Source organism: Geospiza fortis, unplaced genomic scaffold (genome assembly GCF_000277835.1).
Source record: "Geospiza fortis unplaced genomic scaffold, GeoFor_1.0 scaffold166, whole genome shotgun sequence".
Lineage (NCBI taxonomy): Eukaryota > Metazoa > Chordata > Aves > Passeriformes > Thraupidae > Geospiza > Geospiza fortis.
The window spans coordinates 7,460,841-7,482,527 of NW_005054310.1; the positions used below are offsets into that span (position 1 = coordinate 7,460,841).

General features: G+C 42.4%; 1 protein-coding gene across 3 annotated transcripts in view; it reads right to left on the reverse strand.

The window, feature by feature from the left end:
- Positions 1-16,143: 16,143 nt before the first annotated feature.
- TBC1D30 (TBC1 domain family member 30) overlaps positions 16,144-21,687 on the reverse strand; it is a 28,851-nt gene continuing 23,307 nt past the window's right edge. For 2 of the 3 annotated variants that reach the window (XM_031055568.1, XM_031055567.1), the window contains 3 exons: positions 20,342-20,548; positions 20,076-20,132; positions 16,144-18,757 (listed from right to left, as the gene is read on the reverse strand). In XM_031055568.1, the coding sequence (XP_030911428.1) occupies positions 17,976-18,757; positions 20,076-20,132; positions 20,342-20,548 (1,046 nt within the window). In that variant the 3' untranslated portion in view covers positions 16,144-17,975. The remainder of the gene's footprint in view (positions 18,758-20,075; positions 20,133-20,341; positions 20,549-21,687) is intronic. The other variant, XM_031055569.1, reaches the window with a different exon arrangement.

The following is a 21,687-nucleotide window of genomic DNA, read 5'->3' on the forward strand; positions in this document are numbered from 1 at the left end:
TTTCTGTTGCTTAAATTAATTAAGTACTTTTCTGGACAGGGCTAAAAATGTGGAGATTCAGAGATGAGCTGTGAGAATAACTAAAAGCTATTTGCAATTAAATTAAGGCAGAGAAAGCTGAAATTTTATGTGCCTACCTACCTAGGCACATCTGCTATTGGAAGGTGTTTCTCCTGCAAGATACTGTTAGAAATTTCCATTTAAATAAATTCAGAAAATAAGGCCCACAATCCCATTAAACATGACAGACATCATCTGAAGGGATTGACCATGCTGGAAGCCAGGCTTTGCAGAAGGACAGGTTTGGGTTTATCTCCCCCTGTGTTCTGTAGTGGTAGGAGGCTTTGTAAGGATGCTAAACAGAGAATCACAAGAAGATCACCGTGGTCTATTCTAGTCTTATCACACATGGTAGAGGATAATAAACAAGTCACCCAGTGGTACCTTTCACTCAAGTAACCCCCAACCGGTGTTTTAACATTTTGTAGATTTTTAGATTTGCAGGATCCTACCTGGTTTACACTCAGAAATATTCCCATTTATTTCCAGCTTCTCCAGACAAGATCCCTTCCCTCCTCTCTCTCTCTGGCAGCTTCACTTGTTGTTCCAAGGACAATGCATTTCTTTATTAAGGCTTTGAAATTTGGAACAAGAAGATAAAAGAAAAAATATCCTTGGGTTTGGACTAAACCAAAGAAAAAACTGAGGAGAGCCTTGCCAGGAATATTGGACAATTTAAACAGATTACCTAGCTGGAGGCTCAGGGTGCCAAAGAAGGTAAATAACACAGCTGGCTGTCTCCTTTTCAATTGTCTACGTTGGACTTATAAATCACCACATGATAAAGAAAGCATTTCTGAAATTTTGGAGGGAAGAAGGAAAAGAGAGCTATAAAAACTAGCCAATTCTTTACACTTTCACATTAGCAAAGGTGTTCAAAGCAATTAATCTGAATTAAACAGTCAGAAGGAATATTGCTTTAAACTCACAAAAACATAGCCCATGGGTGAAGTCCAAATCAGCTGTGCTGAGAATGGAGTGGCAAAATCCCTGAGAATGGCAGCTACCACCCCAGAAATGCATGGACCACATAAACCCTGCTGACATGTAGCAGGGTCCCAGGAAAGACCCTTCTTTGAAAAGGGTCTTTTTGGACTGACAGTCACTAGGGGGTTTTTGGTGGGAGAGAATGATTTTTAATGGCATCCTAGACTCTTGGCACTTTCACAGCCATTGTTCACTCCAGCAGAAGTTTCCTCTCTTCTGAAATGAAAAATTTGTCTGTTTTTTAAAACCTCAGGGGTGGTGTGTAAGAGAAGTTGGTCAATAAACCACATAACTAAGCCTAACTTCTCCCTTCTCAGTGACAGATGGACTTACTAATGTGGAAATGCCATGACTACATAACAGCCCCAATCTTCATTAACATTTAACAAAGAGTAAAGAATACTTTATGCCATTGGCATCATTTCCATACTCTCAAGGACACTGAAAGCAAGAAGCAAAATTCTCTTATTAATTTCATATGATGTTGCCTACTCAAGTACCCTCCTTTTCTACTGTGCCTGCAACTCCCCTTGAAGTCAACAGGGAGCACCTACCTCATAAAAGGCACAGGAAAAATCACAAGCCAGACTATCCATATCCTCTATAACCAATATATATCCAATAACCAATATCCTCTGGTGGATAACTCACCAGAGATAATTCTGCCCTTAAGTCCTCAAATATCCTGGCTTACTATGTCCACAACAGCTTTATGACAAGGAAGGATCTTCATTTCTTCCAAAGGAAAACTTTCAACTGAATTTTAAAGAAAAAGGGGAAAGATTACAAGGAAAAGCACTATGGGAATGAGAAACTGACTAACGGGAGGAAAATTAGTTAAAGCTAGAAAAGAAATAAACTTGAAACATCCAATTTTTAGGCCATTCCACAAAATGTAGATGTCAAAGGGCAGGGGTTTGAACAGTAGATTTGTGCAGGGACATGCTCAGGAGAAGCTTATTCGCATAAGATATGGGACCATTCAGCTGCTGTGAAACAGGGGAGGATTATTGCTAACATGCCAGAAACACGACTGCAGAATGCAGAACTCTGAAATACAGCATATATTACAAAAAAAACCAAAAAACAACAAAACAACCCTATGGGTTTCTCAAAAGTAAATAAATATACATAAAATTGATAGTTGCAGCTTTAGTACCCAAGCAACAAATGTGTAGTTAACCAGATATTGGAAGGAACAAAATCCCACAGTTATTACAAAATTGTAGAAGTGTTTTACAGACAATGCCATTTATGGACACTAGAGGTTACTAGCTTGTAACCCGAGAGGAATCTTTTTGTTTTGAAATGGTTGTTTTTGAAGAAAAGAAGCAATTTTTATGGTTGTATTTGAGCCTGGAGATGGTAGTGAAGGGAGTCAACTTTTTGTTGGCTTTGGCTCACTGTGTTGTACTAAGTAAAATAATTCCACTTTGCCAGTGTCTTTTAAATGATAATCATCAGTAGCTTCTATCTGTGCAAACTTCAGAGTGTACTGCAAATCATTTGGTTGTCATTTAGTATCAGGCTGGCCATAATGAAATGTTCCCTTTTTTATCCTTTTTGATGCCATGCTACTTGTACCTAAAGAAATAACAGTAAGGTTAGCAATCATGGTATACAGAGGTCTGTAGACTCTCCATCTGTCCAATTGATTCTTTCACAAAACAAACAAACAAGATCAGTTAATTTCGTTGGCAGTGTTGTTGTTGCTTACCTTCAGAGCAGCTGAGGCAATACACTGGTTTAGCCATCTCTGAGGCAAGGTGCCTGACAGGGCTCAATAGGCAAACAAAACAAATGTGGGGGAAAAAATGGAATAATTTCATTTTGGTCTTGGTTTTTTTCTATTAGTATTCAGGTTTATTTACTTTCCTTTCCATTTCTTCTACTGTCATGTTGCAGCAATCTTTCCTTGCCTCCCCTTCTCCCATCCCAGCCAAGACTTGTGGGTAGCCTTTTGTCACAGACACATTTTATGAAAAATCCTTTTGCTAGGATTTTTTCTCCTGAGAAGCTGAGAGGCCTCAGAAACAAAATGGGAACAATGGTTATCTGCTGCTGTGGAATGCAACAGGTGCATCTTTTGTTGGTCTCATGCAGTTGTTTTAAATTAATGGCCAATCACAGTCCAGCTGTCTCAGACTCTCTGGTCAGTCACAAGATTTTATTATCATTCCTTTGCTTCCCTTGCTAGCCTTCTGATGAAATCCTTTATGCTATTCTTTTAGTATTGTTTTAATATATAATTTTCTTTTAATATAATCTATATCATAAATTAATAAATCAGCCTTCTGAAATATGGAGTCAAGAGTCTCATCTCTTCCCACATCAAGGTCACTTGCAAATTCAACAGTCTTTCTCCTCTCCCGTCCCAGAGGTGTTCCTAACAGCCTGTTAATTCAGTAGAAATCCTGTGCTGACAAATTCCCCGTTGGTGCCATTGTGAAATACTGAATAGCATCAGAAACTTCTGAGCAAATAGTCGGATCAAAGTCAGAAAGTTTTCTGTTGAACCCAAGATGCCTGTGAGTGACCAAAAAAAAAAGAAAAAGGAGACATCAGTTTTTGCTCCAGTCACAGCAAACAGTTAATTGACCTAGGGATTCCTGCAGAAAGGAAGGGTAAAATCTAATGCAAAATAAGAGGTATATCCCTATTCTTCTCAAACAAGCCACTCCTCCATCTCTTCAGGCCTTCTTTATCCCTTACTTGCTTATTTCCTAATCTTTGCTTTGTAGTCTCCTTTCACACTTCTCAGAGCATCCTAACCTGGGATATTATTCCAATTCTTTGTCAGAAAACCAGCAAACACTAGAAAAGCATTGGTATTTTCTAAAAAGACCAATGCCTGCCTTAGGTTTCAGGTGAATCTGAGTAGCTATTCTACAAGCAACTCAAATTTTTGCTGCATTGAGCCCTTTTCATCCAGTTAACAAATGCCAGGAGCCTGCCTGACCTGTGGGCAGCTTAGTGCTCAGACAAACACACATGGTGTGCCACAAGGAGGGAAGGACAAACTCCCCTAACAGCCTATTTTAGGGTTACAAAAACCACTCCCACTCTTGTCTCAAAAGTAAAATGCCAGAGGATTGGGGTGTGCCAAGACAATTGAGAAGGGCTTTTTCAATGATATAGAACATATGATTTGAGTTCAAGTTCATAGCATAAACATGGCAAAAATAGAAACTGGAAATCACACTGTTTCATTAAAAGTGTGAGAATGAAGTATAGGCAACACTGTGAGATTTTTTTATTTTTGCTTTATTTTTCTTTAACTAAATCTAGGAAAATCTACCCAGAATATTTCAACCCCATTTCTTACAAAATATAAGTCCACTTTTCCTCTCAGCTTTATACTCCACTCTGTGGGACCAAATCAGCCTTGTTTCCCTCAGGGTTACACTTTTGTACATACATAATCTGCTACTGATTTATGTAGCAGTGGGCAGTGCTCAAAATCATATCTCCAGATGCCCTTTTTCCCAAGTATTAAAGCTCTGTGCAGCCGTACAGAGACCTTCCCCTCAGCACAGCTTCCCTACAGAGAGTTCTGCGACTTCCAGATAAAGGGATTTTCACTCACCAGCTTGGTTCTGGCTTTCTACTTTGCTCTGAAGAGCAGCAAACCACAGACCAACTTCTTCTATGCCACAGCACATATCTCAGTTGAGATGGCTGCAATACACAGATATCACCAGACAATTTCAGAAAGCTTCAACCCATACAGAGCAGCATCACTACACCTCAGAAGGCTGCAAACATCTGCCCTTCTTGTTCTTCAGCCCAAACTTTTATACCCCTCTTGGTTCATGCACTGCACCTGTGTGCTCTCTGATCCATTTGGTGGCTGGTCCGTGCCCCTGGGCACTCCATGGCTCACTGCTGTCAGTGCTGCTCACCTGCTTCTCACAGCTGCACCCACTGGGGATGAGGCTCAGCCACAGCCCCACTCCCAGTTACCACAAACTGTGTGCCTACACCTTTAGACTTTCTCCTGTTCAGCACTCTGGTCTCAGACTAAATCCTGACATGGAAAATCAGAGTGGCCTCAGGGTAGCTGCCCCAGAGGCTGGGGGCTGGTTTGGACACACACTCTTCACAGGCTTTATTATTGATGGTGGCAGTTCCTGGCTGGACAGATGCCAGTGGGATGCTCTTTCCCCAGAAAACCTCTTGCTTTCCCTGCAGTCCTGTTCAACCTCTTGCAGCCACTGCTGTGCTGTCTACATGATGGGCCTAACCTGCTGCAGGATGTTGTGAGACTAAAGCCAGGGAGGCAGATTTCCTGTGGTTCAGCCTTAAAAATCATATCCCCTTGTGAGAATATACAGAAAATGCAGGAAAAGGAGGTGGTCACCTGCAAGGGCAGCATTACCAGCCTCAAGAGCAGCTCCCCATTTCCTCCAAAGAAAACAGCAACAGTGTAGATGGAAGCATCCCACAGACCAGTTGATGTAGGTGAAAAGCTGCACAGAACCAGCAGCTCAGGCTGGAAACCTGGCTGGATTTAGAGGGACGCTATGCCCAGGGAGGATGGGCAAGGGACACCTTACTGGCGTATCTCCACTTCTTTCAATAGGCCCAAGGACCTTACACACACCCAGGGAAGATGGAGCCCCTCCTTGCTCAGCTGAGACCATCATTTGAAGGCAACTAAGGACATAAGCTGACACCCTCCTCCCATCCTGAGGTGCCTTAACTTCAAGCAAGACCCTATGGTGCAAGCAAACTAAAAATTTGCATCACAACAACATTAGAAACTAATAAAAGAGTGAAAATGAGAGCCTGGCAATACCACCCAGACAACAGAGTTATATGACAACACTTACTCTGAGAGTAATGACTTCAGGGATGCTGCATATGAGGCATTCTCCACCCCAGCCCTTCTCTGCATGGGAGTAGTGAGCAAAACATCATGAAAAATACGTTTCATCTGTAATGATCTGCATATGTGAATGGCAGAGCTGGAAAGTCGTGTGGGCACGTTCTGCCTGACAGAAAAGCAAGCAGGACTTATTCTCTGCTCTGGATAGAGTTCAAAAGCTGGTGAACAATCAAGATGCAACTTATCAATCCTTTTTCCAATTAGTCAGTCCATTGTGTGAGAAAAGGAGAAGATAAAACCAGGAGTTCCTTTTTGTTTTCTACACATATGTCATGGCTCTTTTCATTGTCATCAAAGGACCTTCATCAAAGCTTTCCATGCTCTCCAACAGAACCTCAGGATGGAACGCACCTCTGAGAGAAAAAATAACTGTATTTCACTCCCCATTCACAGTCAGTTTTGACTGCAGCAAATTCCCAGTGCTTCCATCCTCTCTGAGCCTCAGTGAAATATGCAGACAGTGAGAAATTTTAACCTGCAGATAGTTCTGTAGCAGGATCAGTTGTGTGGTAATTCCCTTCTAAGACTTGTATTTTACTGGAGCAAGGCCAGCAAGGTCAAAATATAGTCTCAGATACATACTTTAGCTGTTTTCTAAGAAAGGGAACCAGAGCACAGGTCACTGTAATGAAAAGGAAGGGAAGAGAAAAGCCATGCCCACCCCAGTCCTCTCCAGGGGGGAGCATTGCTCTCATTTTCCTTCAAGCTTCTGCTGTTTTTCATTCATCTTTCACTCTGAGGACAATTGCCTTCAAGAGGCAGGTCATGTATTTGCTACTGTCAACCTGAATAACAACTACTTCCTCAATTTTGAAGGACAGCAACACTTTTTTTATGTCAGAATGATAAGAAATCACACATTACACCTCCAAAATCACCCAGAATCAATATAGGAGTAACAGCTTTGGGAGAACTTTTCCCTTCTGATGTTCAAACTTTTAGCAAAAACCTTCTCAAACCTCAGAGAGATAGAAACAATATCCTCTTCTGGCTTGGGGTTTGGGGTGTTTTTGTTGGTATAGTCTGATGTTAGCAGCTAAGGCTCCAAAAAAATCCACCAATGGAGAAAAACTCCATAGTGTTAATATCTAATGGACAGGGCTAGTAACAGAGGGGAAAGAAAATAAACCAAAACAAACCAAACAAAAAAACCCATAACAACAACAAAAGAAAAAACCCACTCTATAAAACTTCATGAGGAAAGTAGACATGAAAAAAAATTAAACTTGTGGCTGGTTCATAATAGGAGTTCATTTGTCAAAAATTGCCCTGTTGATCACCAGATACTGCACTTAGGTCCTTGCAGTGTACTGGAACAGAGATAAACCATTCAGTCCTCTTCTCCTGAAAGTCTAGAGACACATCACAGGTCTTGTGTAAGAAGAAATAAATGTGAATGGAAAGCTGGATAAATATTACATGCAGGTCAGGTAACCATTGTGGGTTTTTTCTGCCTTTTTTTAAAATCAGCTCTAGAAAATGCTTTTAATCTTTTCAGGGATGAAAGAAGGATGGAAAAAGGCAGGCAGGAAGGGAGACAAGGGAGGAAAAGGGAAGGAAGGAAGGAAGGAAGGAAGGAAGGAAGGAAGGAAGGAAGGAAGGAAGGAAGGAAGGAAGGAAGGAAGGAAGGAAGGAAGGAAGGAAGGAAGGAAGGAATAGAAATTCTTCTGTCTGCCAGCTTTGACAGTGGTGGCACCAGCCTGTGCCATGGAGACACACAAAGGCATAAACCAAACCCAGAGCATTTCTTTATGACATAATTCCTTTCCTGGAGACCAGCATCAGCTTCTGGGATCCACAGTCAGTATCAGCACCAGGGGCACTGCAGGGTAACCTGCTGGCAGGTGAACATGGTAAAAACCAATCACCTGCATGAACTGTGCAGTTGCAGCTCCATTACAGCGAGGATGCTTCCAGCTCACTTTTCCTGACACTGAACTCCAGCAAACACCAACCTTGCACGTGTTTGTAGTGCTCTGGCACCACTAACTCATCATCAAGTGCTGCATGTGGCTTCAGAGCCCAGAGACCATCAGCTTCTCTGCAAGCTGCTGTCTGAGGTGGTGTCACTTTCTAACAGAAAGGGGAATGGTTAGAGCAGGCTTACCAATTGTCCCAGATTGCAAGGCAAGTTGTATTCTATTTGCTATCTGTATGGCAGTTGTCTTCTGTCAAGTGGGCAGTTTTCCTTATCTCTTCCACAACCAATCCTCCTTCAGGGGAGACATCTGCTGATAACAGGCTATTGAATGTCACTGCATGACTGATAAGGACTATAGCATCCCATTGTGAGATGCTCTGCCCAGAGGGAGGAGCCAAGCATTCCCAACAGAATCACACCTGACACTCCAGGAGGACTGCAGCCACAATTCCAATTGGATTGCTACCAACACCCTGACCAACAGCGTGTCAGGTTGTATTCTGACTCTGACAGTGTTGTTTTGGTTTACTGCATTGTTTATTTTATCTTTTAATTTTCTTCCCTAATAAAGAACTGTTTTTCCTGCTTCCATATTTTTGGCTGAGAGCCCCTTAATTTAAAATTTATAGCAATTTGGAGGGAGGGGGTTTACATTTTCCATTTCAGGAGAGACTCCTGCCTTCCTTAGCAGACACCTGTCTTTCCAAATCAAGATAGCATTACTTTAATTTAAACAGCAGTCAGCATTCACCATGCAGCCTGGCAATACCATGCACCTGTAACAAATATAACAGCCAAATGCCTGCACACTGTGTGTCCTTGAAGGAAAAAGATATGCAAAAATCTGTATGTTCAAAGTACAGATCCACTCCAGCTCAAAGTACAGATGGCATCTGAGCCAAAGGTGCTCATGTCTCGTTTCTGTACTCACTGCCAAATAGAAGCTTGAAAGCAAGTTGAGAATTGACACAGGAGATTTATTATGGGTTATGTCTAATATAGATTTTGTATTTAAATTACATCATTGCTATCTTTCATCCTTTTTTTATTAATCCAAATAAATAAGCCTCAGGTTGAGACAATTCCCTGCACAGGGCTCCATCCTCTTTTTACATAATTACTGAATAATGAAAAATCTAACCACACACAGGTGGTGGGGTCCAGGTTTCCCTCATCCACATGAGAGGTCAGAACTCTAGGACAGAGCTTTTATACACTTCATGTTTTGAAGCCTTTCCAGTGGATGCAGAGACCCATCTACAGCTATTTTTTTAAACAGGGCTATTGTCTGCAACTGTGAGAAGGTCAATATCTTCCTCCCCTTTCATCCTTGTCAAGCCACAGCCCACAGGATTAAACCCATGCGTCCTGTGTAGGTGGCACAGAGCCATGCCCTTGCATCTGGAACTCAGATTTGTGTGTGTGGTGTTGCCACCTCAACAGGAGCTGCAGACCACTCCTCCTTGTCCTCTAAAACAGGGTACACTCAACAGTAAAGACTCTTGTTCATCAGGAGGGGAACCACTGGTTGGGACTGTCCAGTCTCAAGGATTCTGGTCTTGGACGTCACTGTCTGTACAAGAGAAAAACAAATTCTGAGCTAAAAGTAACACCTTTCTTCAAAGTGTGTCCTGAAATGGCAATTAAAAGCAACTAATTACTGAACTTCTCCAGACACTGCTGAACTAATCGCACTTGCTCTGATCTAGAAATGACACAATCTCTTTAGGCACACCCTGATTTAATGCCCCAAATCAGTCTGTTTCTGCCTCTGCCCACACACATCAAGATCTGCCCTGTGTTGAATTTCATTATTAAAAGGCAAGGAGGAGCTCTAGATGTACCAGATCAATCTCAGATTTAATCAGAGTCCATTTTTCAGCTTCATTGGATTGCTCTCATGTGATTTAGCCAAGGGGCACAGAGGTGACACAAGCAAAGGCAGAATTCTAGGTGCACTGGAAGTGTTGAAGCCAAACAGGGAAATTTTAGAGAGCACCAAAGGCCACTGCTGCTGTGTGAGGGCTTGCAAGGGCTAGGCAAGGGCTGCATTTCTTTTTAAGCATCTTAATAACATCTTGCTCCTGCTTTAAGAGCCTAAGTCCTTAAATGGATGTAGGATGCTTGTTTTTCAAGTGACCTGCATTCAGCTGATGCTTTTCCCTGGCAGGAAACTGTCTGGTGCACATTCAGTGAGGCTGTGTCCAGCCTGTGTGTTGCTGAATGTGTCTGGTCACAACAATTTGCAGAGCAAGCTGCTGAAAAATTGAGTTACAAATCTAAGGCTCATATAATTTTGCTGGATGCTGACAGTGACTGTGTCTAGATCATGCACCTACCTGAGAAGCCACCGTGTAATCACACAGTGGTTTGGTTTGGAAGGGACTTTTAAAGGCCATCTAGTCCACCCTCCTGCAATGAGCAGGGACAGATTCAAATAGACCAGGTTGCTCAGGGCCCCATCCAGCCCAATCCTGAATGTTTCCAACCATCCACACCTTTCTGGGCAACCTGTGCCAGTGTTTTACAATCCTCTTCTAGTTTAAAACCAGGCCCTTTGTCCTATCACAACAGCCTCTGCTAAAAATTCTGTCACTATTTTTCTTATAATGCCCCTTTAGGTACTAGGAGGCTTTTATAAGGCCTCCCCACATCCTCCTCCAGGCTGAACAACCCCAGCTCTCTCAGGCTGTCTTCATAGGAGGTGCTCCAATCCATCTTTGCGGGCCTGTCCCAGATTTGCTCCAACAGCTCCTCATCTTTCCTGGGGACCCCAGAGCTGGATGCAGGGTTCCAGGTGGAGCCTCACTAAGCAGAGCAGAGAGGAATCCCCTCCCTGGCCCCGCTGCCCACGCTGCTTTGGATGCAGCCCAGGACATGTTTGGCTCTCTCTGCTGGGAGTGCCCATGGCTGGATCATGTCCAGCCTCTCCTCCCCCAGCTCCCCCGAGTCCCTCTCAGCAGGGCTGCTCTCCATCTGTCCATCCCCAGCCTGTGCTGACACCAGGGTTTGCCCCAGCCCAGGTGCAGCACCTTGCACTTGGCCTTGTTAAACCTCCTGAGATTCCCTCAGGCCCACGGGGAGTCAGTACTGATTGCTGATGACTGGCATGTGAACTTCAAATTCCAGTTCCCAGCTAAGGCAAGCAATTCTTCAAGGCACAAGATTCACATTTGGATACCTGAATGTGTTTTTTTTTTCCAAGCTCCAGAAGTTTAAAACATTAATGGATTGAGCAGCAAGCTCTCCAGGGCAGAGCAGCAAGCAGGTAAGTATCTGAGAGGAGTTTATTGGCACAGCTATATTTTGTTGGGGTTACTTTTTACAGAAGTTTGACCAAAAGGTGGGGTTTTTCTTCCAGCCTTTGGAACAGCTTAACTCCAGTATTTATAATAAAATACCTCAGCTGATTCGTGACTGGCAGGAACTGGTTATCATTGCTGGTTCACTCATAAAATAAGTTTGAACTCAGTGATACCAACAAGCTTCCTTCATCTGCCTGCAATTGGAATTCTGTTTGATGGCTCTTTCACTAAAGAGAAAGTTTATTATACCTCTGACGGAGAACGAGCCTTTAGAGCATTTTAGTGTCTTGCTATGGGCACCGTTTCCAAAGACACATTGTTAGGATGTCTCTGTGCTTTGGGATCACTGTGCAAGGTTAGCAAGCTTACTAAGAGGAGTCAAATAGAGCAGAGGGGTTGCAATGTGAAATCAAAGGCAAACAGACTAGAAACTGCTTCACATCTGATCGAGAATGAATAAAAATTGAAAACACTAAGCTATGGCTGTGTTTCCTTTCCCAGGAATTGCAGCAGTTGTGTTTGCATGGAGCACCAGTGGCACCTAGTGACCGTACCTGGAAGAACCCCTCGAATGGGTGTGAGCACAGAAAGCCACAGTGCAGACTGGGCCAGAGCACTCATCACTGCCCTGCTGCTGGTGGTGGCTGCAAACCTGCTCTAACCTCCAGCAGCGGCACTGCAGCTCTGTGGCCAGACTCTGTAGCCCTTTTACAGAAGATGCTATCGTGTCTTGCCAACTGCAATAGTGAAATCCTCCCCAGCTCTGTCTGTCACAGCAGCAGTGGAGGGTCAGCAGTTCTGGAGGGTCAGCAGCAGTGTGGCACAACTTGCCTCTGCCAGGATGGCAGAAGCAGCACCTCTTCAGCAGCAAACACTTTGTGGAACAAACACTTTCCAGCCTGGACAGAAATCAGTGACTCAGCGCTGGCTGCTGGGCACAGAGAACGTGTCCAGCAACACCCAGTCACCTGGCCCTCTGCCAAGCAGACAAGAGTCCTTTTGTTCCCTCTGGAGAAGGGCCTCTTCTCCAAGAGCACTGGAGGCCAGACGCTGAACAGTATTGTTGTAACTGGGTGAAAAGTTTACCATTGCAGGGGAAACAGTATAAAAATTATCATACACAGTAACTTGGAGTTCAAAAGGGCACTACGTATGCCTAATGTAAGTAGTGTGGAAACAAGCAGAAGACAATCAGGTCTGTACATTGCTGCAGATAAAACAGAGTAATAGGCCTGCCTTTATAAAAAGAAAAAGAAAGTAAATAATGAAACCCAGTTCCATTAAGAGATTTCATTAGAAGAGTAAGAGAAGCTGCAATTATAAGTCACAGTTGGGTGAAAAAAGTGTTACAATTTCTGACACTCTTTTTGGTGCCTGGAACTACAGGCTCACACATTGTAAGGTTCCACCCAGCTCTCCTCTCCCCGAGCACCTGTGACTGGTTGCTGGTGAGTTGTAAATCTTTGGCCTATCAAAGTCTTAAGATTGGACTCCTATGCCTATGCTGGGTGGTTGCTCAAGACCTTTCCTACTTTTCCTAAGAATAAAGTTATTTCCTTCTTGCTGGCTGAACACCTTCCTTCCACAGCTGTCCTTGTGATGTGTCTGTACAGAATGGCACCTGCCCTTCACTCTGGGCTTGTACCCATGCGTCATCTAGAGCAGCCACTGGAACTGTTAGGAAAGGAAAGCAAGGTGGAGGAGCCATCATGGGCAGTGAGCAGCAGGAGCAGAGCAACACCACTGTTTGTGCCCAAAAGGGGCTGAAAAATTGGCTGGGAACTACTGCTCATGAGTCCCTCATCACTGATCAGGCTGTGTCATGCACTGGATCTGGGGTTTCCAGCATGTCTGACACTCTGAGAGCCTGTGAGGCTTTCCAGTCCATTCCCACCTTCTGCCCCTTTGGAGGATCCCTCCAGCTAAGTCCCTTGTCATCTCCCCTGCAAGGGGAGGCCAGTCAGACTGGAAGGGAGGAATCACCATGAGGCTGGAAGCTCAAGTGGAGCCCACAGAGGCAGTCCAGCAGGAACCACCACGACAGCTGCTGCTTCAGGCTCACATTTTATGATGTTTATTATTCTTTTCATTCTTGGCCATGTCTCCATTATTATTATTTTTTCCATGTGAAGGAGGAAATTCTGCTTATGAACCTGTGTTTGCAGTCCCTGCTGTGCATGCAGCTGCCCAGATCAGCACCCAACATCCAGCTCACCTCTGTGTGGTTTACTCAACCCAGGCAAAAGTGGATGACTGCCCCATGGGAAGGCTTGCCAGTCTCTGGATGTGCTGTATTCCTGCAGGACTCCATTCTTGGCCATTTCCAACCATTAGTTGTCAGAGAAAAGACACTGGGCTAAGTCAACCAGCATGGTTATCCTTATCTTCCTGAAAACTCTCATCAAACACCCAGACAATGAATACCACCAAGGGTTGGGAGTTCACAAAAGCAAAATACAAGCCAAACAGAGAGGAATAGTTGCAAAACTATTGAGTCCTGAGATGCAGAAAGCATTTGTCTTTCCTGATGCAGTATTCAAAAAATGAGGAGAGGATCAAAAAGTTTCCCCATGACACCAACAAATATAAAACATCAGAAAACCAACAAGTGAGAAATGAAAACCATACACATCCATGAGAGGAGGCCCTTTTAGACAGCTCAGTGTGAAGTGAGCCACAGTGAACCTCATTAGAGGGCTCTCCACAGGCATCTCCCTCCTGCCAGGGCAGGAGCTACCACTGGGCTACCAAGTGGGTGGATGGACAGCACCACTGCAGGATGGGCACCTTGCTGGCATCAGGCCAGTCCATGACCACTTTGAACACAGCAAAGATGGGCAGGAAGCATCATGTAATGGATTTGTTGTTTAAAACTAAAAAACCTAAAAAGCCACATAGGCACCAAGGAGTTTGCTTTCCCTCAAAACTCCTTGTACCTTTTGCCTGGATGAGTTGATCCTTCCCTCCTTCCAAGCTCTCCATCCACATGCATTGCCTCTGGTGCCACCACCACGCCTGCCTGCTTATTTGTGGTAAACCAGTGTGGTTTGATACAGTTTTATCAGAAAAAGACTTGGAAGCATTTGTGGTTCTTTTTAAACCTGTGGTGAGCCAGCAAGTGCTGTGTGCTGCTTGTAGGTCAAAGCACAGCTGAGATGGCATCCTGCAGGCTGGGGGAGGCTGGGCCTGAGCATGGTCTGACCCTGCAAACCACTTCTATGTCCTAAACTGTGTCAAATATCTCAGATCAGCCCATCAGCCAGTGCAAGCCCTGAGGGCTCCTGAGTGGGAAAGGGTGTGCAGAGGAGACATTCCACATGTGCATTTTCCTGCAGTGTGCTGGATTTACCCCTCCCACAGAGGAGCCCATCTTCCCAAGGCCACTGTTAACAGAGGCATTCAAAGGGGTCCGAGCAGCTTCTGGCTGCCTGAGAAATCAGTCACCTCCCCAGTCCCTGCTGGCTGATGGCACACAGCCTGAGGCTGCTCGCCTGGCATGACTGCGCAGCTCAAATCACTGGCAGACCTCTAGGACAACCCCCTGCCTTGAATGCATCTTTCACCAATAAAAAGCAAGCAAAACTGGAGCAAATGAAGCATTGACTAGGATAGGGATGCATTTGGATGACTTTTCCATCTCTTCATACTTCAGTGGAGCTGCTGTCAGATGATCCTGGCTCCCTGCCACTCAGCCAGGTGCTACTACTGCCCATGAATGGGCACAAGATAACTCCTTGCAAGGAAGATCAAGGAAAACTACAGTGCAGTGAAACAACTCACCTTATTTCTGTATGAAATATTTCACACAGTTTAAAATAGATGATGTAAAGTTTGATACGGATTTTAAGCCTTGAATTTTGAAAATGAGCTTTTACCTGAGTTGGAAATACCTATGTAAAAGGCTGCATTTTACTTTTGCATGAAAGAGTGTTTTGCTGCCTTTCTAGTAACCACTTAGGTTGTTTTGAATGGAGGTAGGATTTTTGTGAGTTACACAAAACTGAATTTGTACTATAGCTGCAGTTATGGATTAAACCAATTTTTGCTGACAGCAATTCTGAAAAACTTATGTCTTCTATCTGCAATTTTTACCCCCAAAGCATAGACAACTTCTAATAATCTCTGAATAGCTGTGGACCTGTTTCCACTTGCAGACCTGTAAGTGTCTGCAAAATGGAATCAAATACCTGTCCTTTGAGAGCATTCATTTGATGATGGTGAAACACATGCTCGGAAGTAAAAGTCAACATGATCCTATTAAAATCCTTAAAAAAAAACAAAGCAAAAAAACCCCAAAAAACCAAAAAACACCACCAAAAAACCTCCAAAAACCAAAACTCTAGAAATTAAAAAAAAAAACAAAACACCAACAAACAGAAATGTCATTTGGTCACATGGAAGAAAACATTAGAACAAGAAGGCTCAAGGAGAACAAAATGTTTACAGAGCAGATTCCCACCATCATACTTCCCAGAACCCTCAGTGCTGCAACGCCACTCTTCCAAGCACAACTATCTTCATCACTAGACCTCATTTGCTCAAGGGATTCTTTAAGGAAAAATAATGGGAAACTTCTCTGGAGTTCCCTGGTTCTCTGGACCTCATTTTAATGCTCTGTCGCAGTACTAAGCAATGAAGTTGCTTTTGCTCTATGTTCCAACAGTATTTCAGGTAGAGAGTGAATATCCTTTGAGGTACAGAAATGTACCTTTGAGGTAGCTAACATGACACTATTTTCTCATCAAGTAGTACTTTAAGAGAATTTCCTGCAGCAAGCATATCACACAATTGCACTGAGCAGCTGTGGTCCCTTCACCTTAATCCTAACAGCCCAAGACCTGAATGCACACTTGTAAATTACTATTAGTTCTGAATCATTAGAATGTGTTGTTCTTTCCCCAGACCTGTATCCATGCATAATTTACTGATTTCCCACTGCTTACTTCATAAAATGTTGAAAATTCATGCACATACTTGGACCATTTTAGCAGGTTTTACAGACTGACAGTCCTTTTATTTGTATGGGTTCAGCATACAGCTGCATGATACACTGAAGCTAAGCAAAACTGGGGATGATGATTCACAGGAAAATTTTTGAGAAGTCCATGTCTTCTAATTCAGTGCAAAAACAATTCACATACAGTCAATAATCAGAGACTAAATTCTACATTATTTTAAATTTACTTAGTGCTGTAAGTAATCATTAGTAACAATACTCCTATTGCCTGGAAATAAGGCAGGGGCAAGATCTGACCTACATCTGTTTTATAATTATAGTGTTCATAGTTGTATATTACTTTATATGCATACACTTATATGAAACAACAGCAAAATAAAACTTCCCACAACAATGAACAGAGTATATTGTACAGCTTATAAGTTATGGTATACAGTAAATCTGGTGTCACATACTATAGGTTATGGAGTACATTCATAGACAATGATATATATTAATTTGCAAATTTAACAAAGAATTTTTTTAAAGCAAGTAAGATATTACATACAATGGTGCTGATTCATCATTACGGCAGTTTAAAAGATTGGCCCTTTCATGCCGCAGGAAACTTGGAATCAAGGTAAAGAATCACAGTCAGTACATACCATCTGACAGAGCTGCAATGATTTAAGAACAACCTGAATTTCTTGGAGTTTGAGTACTTGATTTAGCAATCCTGAAGTTGAATGATGTAGGTTTAGTTTCTCTGTCTGGCTCTGTTATATATATATAAATACTTGTCTTACAGTATTTATCAGCTCTGCTTTTTGATTTGGAAATAAATACTCAGTTTCTCACTTTCTTTCACACCAAAGAGGAACCAAGACATGGAAGCCCGAGGGCACATCCCACTGACATAGTGGTTGATGTGTTGGCTTTTAATGGGAAGTGGCACTCTAAGTATCTAATCACTCTATTTATAGAATTTAAAACCCTAAACTACTTTGGAACATTCATATATTTTACCTACTGCTAAGCTGGCAAATATTATTTAACTACAAGTCTAATCTAGATAATAGCTTTTAAATCCATTGAAGCCAAGATGCATCAGAATAATAATCATACAACTATACAAATAGTTGTACCTAATTCCTAATTTTATAGTGCTGCAACTCTCCAGCAGAAGTAACAGAAATGTATGTATGTACACTGTAACAGAGAAAGAGCAAAACTGTTGTGGATGGACTTATGTCTGCTGTTCTCATGCTCAATGTTTAGGTTTATATTAAAAATAGTATCAGCAGAGAATTGCTGTGGGAAGAGAAGCACAAAATGCTGCTCAAGAATATCTGAAGCCAGATGTCACAAAGTGACACTTTTGATTGCTAGGCTGCTTGTGCTTCTGTTTGTGGTGGCTTCTCCAGCTACTCCCAGAGTATGATGATGAGGTCGGATGGGGAAGCTGCTTAACAGTGCCAAAAACTGTTACACCTGTCTTCTGCACTGGACAATTGGTCCTTTGAGCTCAGCTAGACAGGAGGCAGCCATGGGGTCTGAGGGGTTAAAGGCAGCTGGTGATTTAATGTCTGAGTTAGACTTTACGAAATTGTATGCTTCACATTGCAAATTAATATTTATTTTACACAGGACCATCAGAATTAACAATAGAGTGCCAGAGTGCATCTTCACTAATCTATCCCATAACAACATGGAAGTACAATTTTCAAAGTCACATATTTATATATCTGGTAACCACTTTTGTCCCTGTTACTTAGCTAGCAATTAGAAAAGCTTTGGGACACACATACACATGCACACATTAAAAAAAAGGCAATACAAATCCTTTTGTTGCTATCAGAAATAACGAGTACCAGCACATCATCGTTTCCTTGTCCCACTGCTGCCACTGGCAGATTTATTGAAACTTCTGCTCATTTGTGGGAAGTGTACTGTTGGTGTTCTTTCAGTGGGGCCATATAGCCCTAAATTCCTGGCTGTGGCTGACTTTCGAAGAGGCTTGACACTGGGAAAAGGATTGAAGACTTGTGGCTTTGGGTTCCCAGGCTGGGGCGATTTAGCCAGGTTTCCACTGTCTCTGGATGAAGTGGAAGACTCTGATAAACATGGCTGGCTGGACCGATGGGATGTTGGCTCCACATCAGTTTGGGTATCTGAGGTGAGTTCCAGTGCTTCCAGTTTTAGCTGAACCATGGACATGTTTGTACCGCTGTCCGTAGAGTCTGCCTCAGATGACTGCTGCTCAGCTTTCCGAGTAGTCCTGTCATCCAAACCACCTTCTTCTCTTTCTCCAAAGTCAGAATGTTTGGAAGCCTCCTCCTTTGCACCAGGACTATTTGTTTTGCAGCTGTCACTCTGCTCATCTATCAGTCCTACAGTATCTCCATAGCCCAGCTGGCCTTTGGCCCTAGCAATGTTCTTCCGATGGACTCGTATGTGAGTGCGCCACGGAGAGTTCAGTTTTGTCTTAAGATCTTCTTGGGGAATGGGAGACATCTTCCCCGTAGCATGGCTTGGGATGTGAATTACAGCATTTTTGAGAGACTTGTTATTCAATTTCATCTTCTTTCCTAAAAGGAGGTGGTTTATCACTGGGGAATGGTTTACCTGAGAAGGGAGGAGGCTGGTAACTGGCCCTTTGTCTGAAAGAAAGCATTTAAAAGAAACACAGTATTGTTAAAGAACAAAACAAATTAATGTTCCAAGGATCTACCATCAAATTTGATACCTTTATTGAGATATGGCAAAGGTTTGTAGGACAGAATGTATTTTTAAAAAACCAACCCAAACTTAACAATCATCACTGAATTTCACTTATGTCTTAGAGTTGAACACAAAGCAGCACCTTCAATATAAGGATTTTCTGCCCTTTCTCACTGCTTTGCACCTGTGGGGAAGCCCCAAGCCAGGAATACCATGAAAATATATAATTTTAAAAAATAGTTTCTTGATTTTTGGAATTGAACTATAACTGATAGTTTAACATTAATATTGGCTTCTGGTATTTCCCCTCTCCCTCATTTCTCTTCCAACAGCAAGAGGCGATTCCGTCTCCATATGAGGTCAGTCACACAAGCCTTTCCATGAGGCTTGTGTGACTGGAAAATGGAAAACAAACTGAAGTACTATTAATGCATAAAACCACATCTTGTTAAGCCAGAGGAGTAGACTCAGAATTAGTGATTAGATGACAGTCTGATTAAATGACAAACCCAGCCCTGTATCATGATTAGTAAGATTAGAAAGATTTGTGTTTGGAAGATAGGAGTTGGCATCCTTGGAAATCAACATTTTACTGTTCGCACTGTTTCTGCTGGCCTCTGTTCAAAGCAAACACTTCACTGATATTAAAAAAAAAAATCCTTCTAAACCATGTAAATAAAAATTTGCAGTTCCATGTATTCCAATGCTCCTGCTAGCACAGGTTTAGACAATCTAGAAGAGAAATAAAAATTCTCCACAGTGACCCATTTGCATAGTGAATTTCAATAGTGAACTTAAAGGATGACACTTAAGCAGGGAGGAATGAGTGGGGTGGGCTGTGTTCAGCTTGCACACCCAGTAAAACCTTCAGGTATGCATTTCATGCCAACCCTTGCACACCTGAGTCTGACAGTTAGGGAGACAGACTCCATAACATGGGTTGTTAAATAAGGGACTGATGCCCAGCTCAGTCCTCACAACAGTATCACTATGGCTAAGGAAACTGCCAGCCACAATAGAACATCTAAGCCAGTTCCTTCAATTGCACAATTTGCCATGCCCAGATGAATTCAGAGGAGTTTAGATAATACAGACCAGCTAGGAATCTACCTGCCACATGATCTGAAGCATCCTCATCTCTGCATTCAATTTTTTCAGTGCATCAATATGTCAATCCCAGGAATGCCAAAGACTTAAAGTTTTTTAATCAGAGAAATCAACACAATGCACCCAGATAGCAAAGCCATTTTTAAATACCATTGTTTGGTTGATCCCTGGGACCTAAGAAAATCCCAGGGTCATCATCTTCAGATCCTGACAAAAGAAGAAAAAATATCACCTTCTTGTTTTCTATCTGCATGAAGAGGTACCCACTTTACTACTAATGTTATATCATTTACTATAATGTTATATCATCAGTCTTTCTTATTTTGTCTATTTGATTAAATGTAAAATAATGTCATTTGCCTGATGAAGTTAGTTTGCAATAAATCAGGGAATGAAGCACGTTCTGGATGTGTTACCTGCTCTGATATACACGTGGTGAACCTGCTGCTGTTGCTTCTTCTTTATCCTGGAATATTGCTTTTTCAGTGCATTAATATCAGTGGTCATACGCTCCATCATCATGCTGTTAAAAGCAGTCTGATAGTCACTTCTGCAAGAATCTATTGCTCCTGGACTTAATTCTGCAATGTTGCTGGAACCAAGACTTTGTTCTTCATTCTGATCTGTAGAAGGAGGGAATAAAGTGGAGGTGAGGAGTAAATTGGCATACTCAAAAGATGTATCTGTATTTCTGTAGCTTATTTCCAAGGGAAGCCTGTGTCTGATTCCTACCGTCTTATTTAACTGTAGTCTTCAATTAAAAATTTATTATAATATGCATATTTAACTAAGCTGTGCTATTTACAATAAGAGGTATTATAAATAGCACTACTGCTTAAGAATAGCAGGGGTTTGAAGGGAGGTTAAAGAGTACAAAAGTCAATTAACGTGGCAGTATAAAGTTGTAAGCATAGCTTCTCAAATATCCAAAAGTACATTGAGCCACCACTGAAGTACTTCAGTAACAGATTATTAAAGATACTTGGTTGTTGTAGAGGCCAAAAATGCATGTTATAAAATACATTACAGTCAAGCAGGCATGAGATTAAACAACCAGCCTAGTGCTACCAGGAAGAAGCATCAAGAAACAGAATACCACAGGGAGAAAGCTGCTAGTAGCAATAAAAAGGATAGGCACAGAACAGCTGAGGATCAGACAACTTGAGAGTGTCTCTGACCAACAGCTGCAGAGCATTAGCAGCAGAGCAGTTTATTTTCACAGCTGTTTCTGATGCACCAGCCTGGCACTACAGGGTCAGGAGGATAATTCTTTTTCAAGGAATGTTTCTTTGTCTTTGGCTTAGTTTGCAGCAGCAGTTTGGTGTTCTGACTAAGTGCTAGTTTGAAGCAGCAGGTAAAGAGGCCCCCAGGAAGGGAAAAACAAAACACCATAGCAAGGAAAATCACAGCTTACAAGTCTCAGCGAAACCAAGACACAAGAATGATGAAGCGTGAACAGCAACTTGTTACATCAGTCTGGGGTTTTTTGAGGGTAAGGTGGTGGTGAATTGGGGATGAATAAAAATGGCCTCTCCCAAGATACTGTGAAATCACTGTTGATCCAGTACCATTTCATAAAGGCTACTACTTTTCTTTTATGGATCAGCATTTTGTACTGCTTAAAGTGAATTTGCACTGGCGTTCATACAATTCTGTCAAGAAATTTCCGTGCAGAAGGATTTAAAAAATGGTGACATTTTGAATATATCCAAAACATACAACAATCTGGAGGTTTGGCCAAAAGGGCAAGCAAATCACCTGA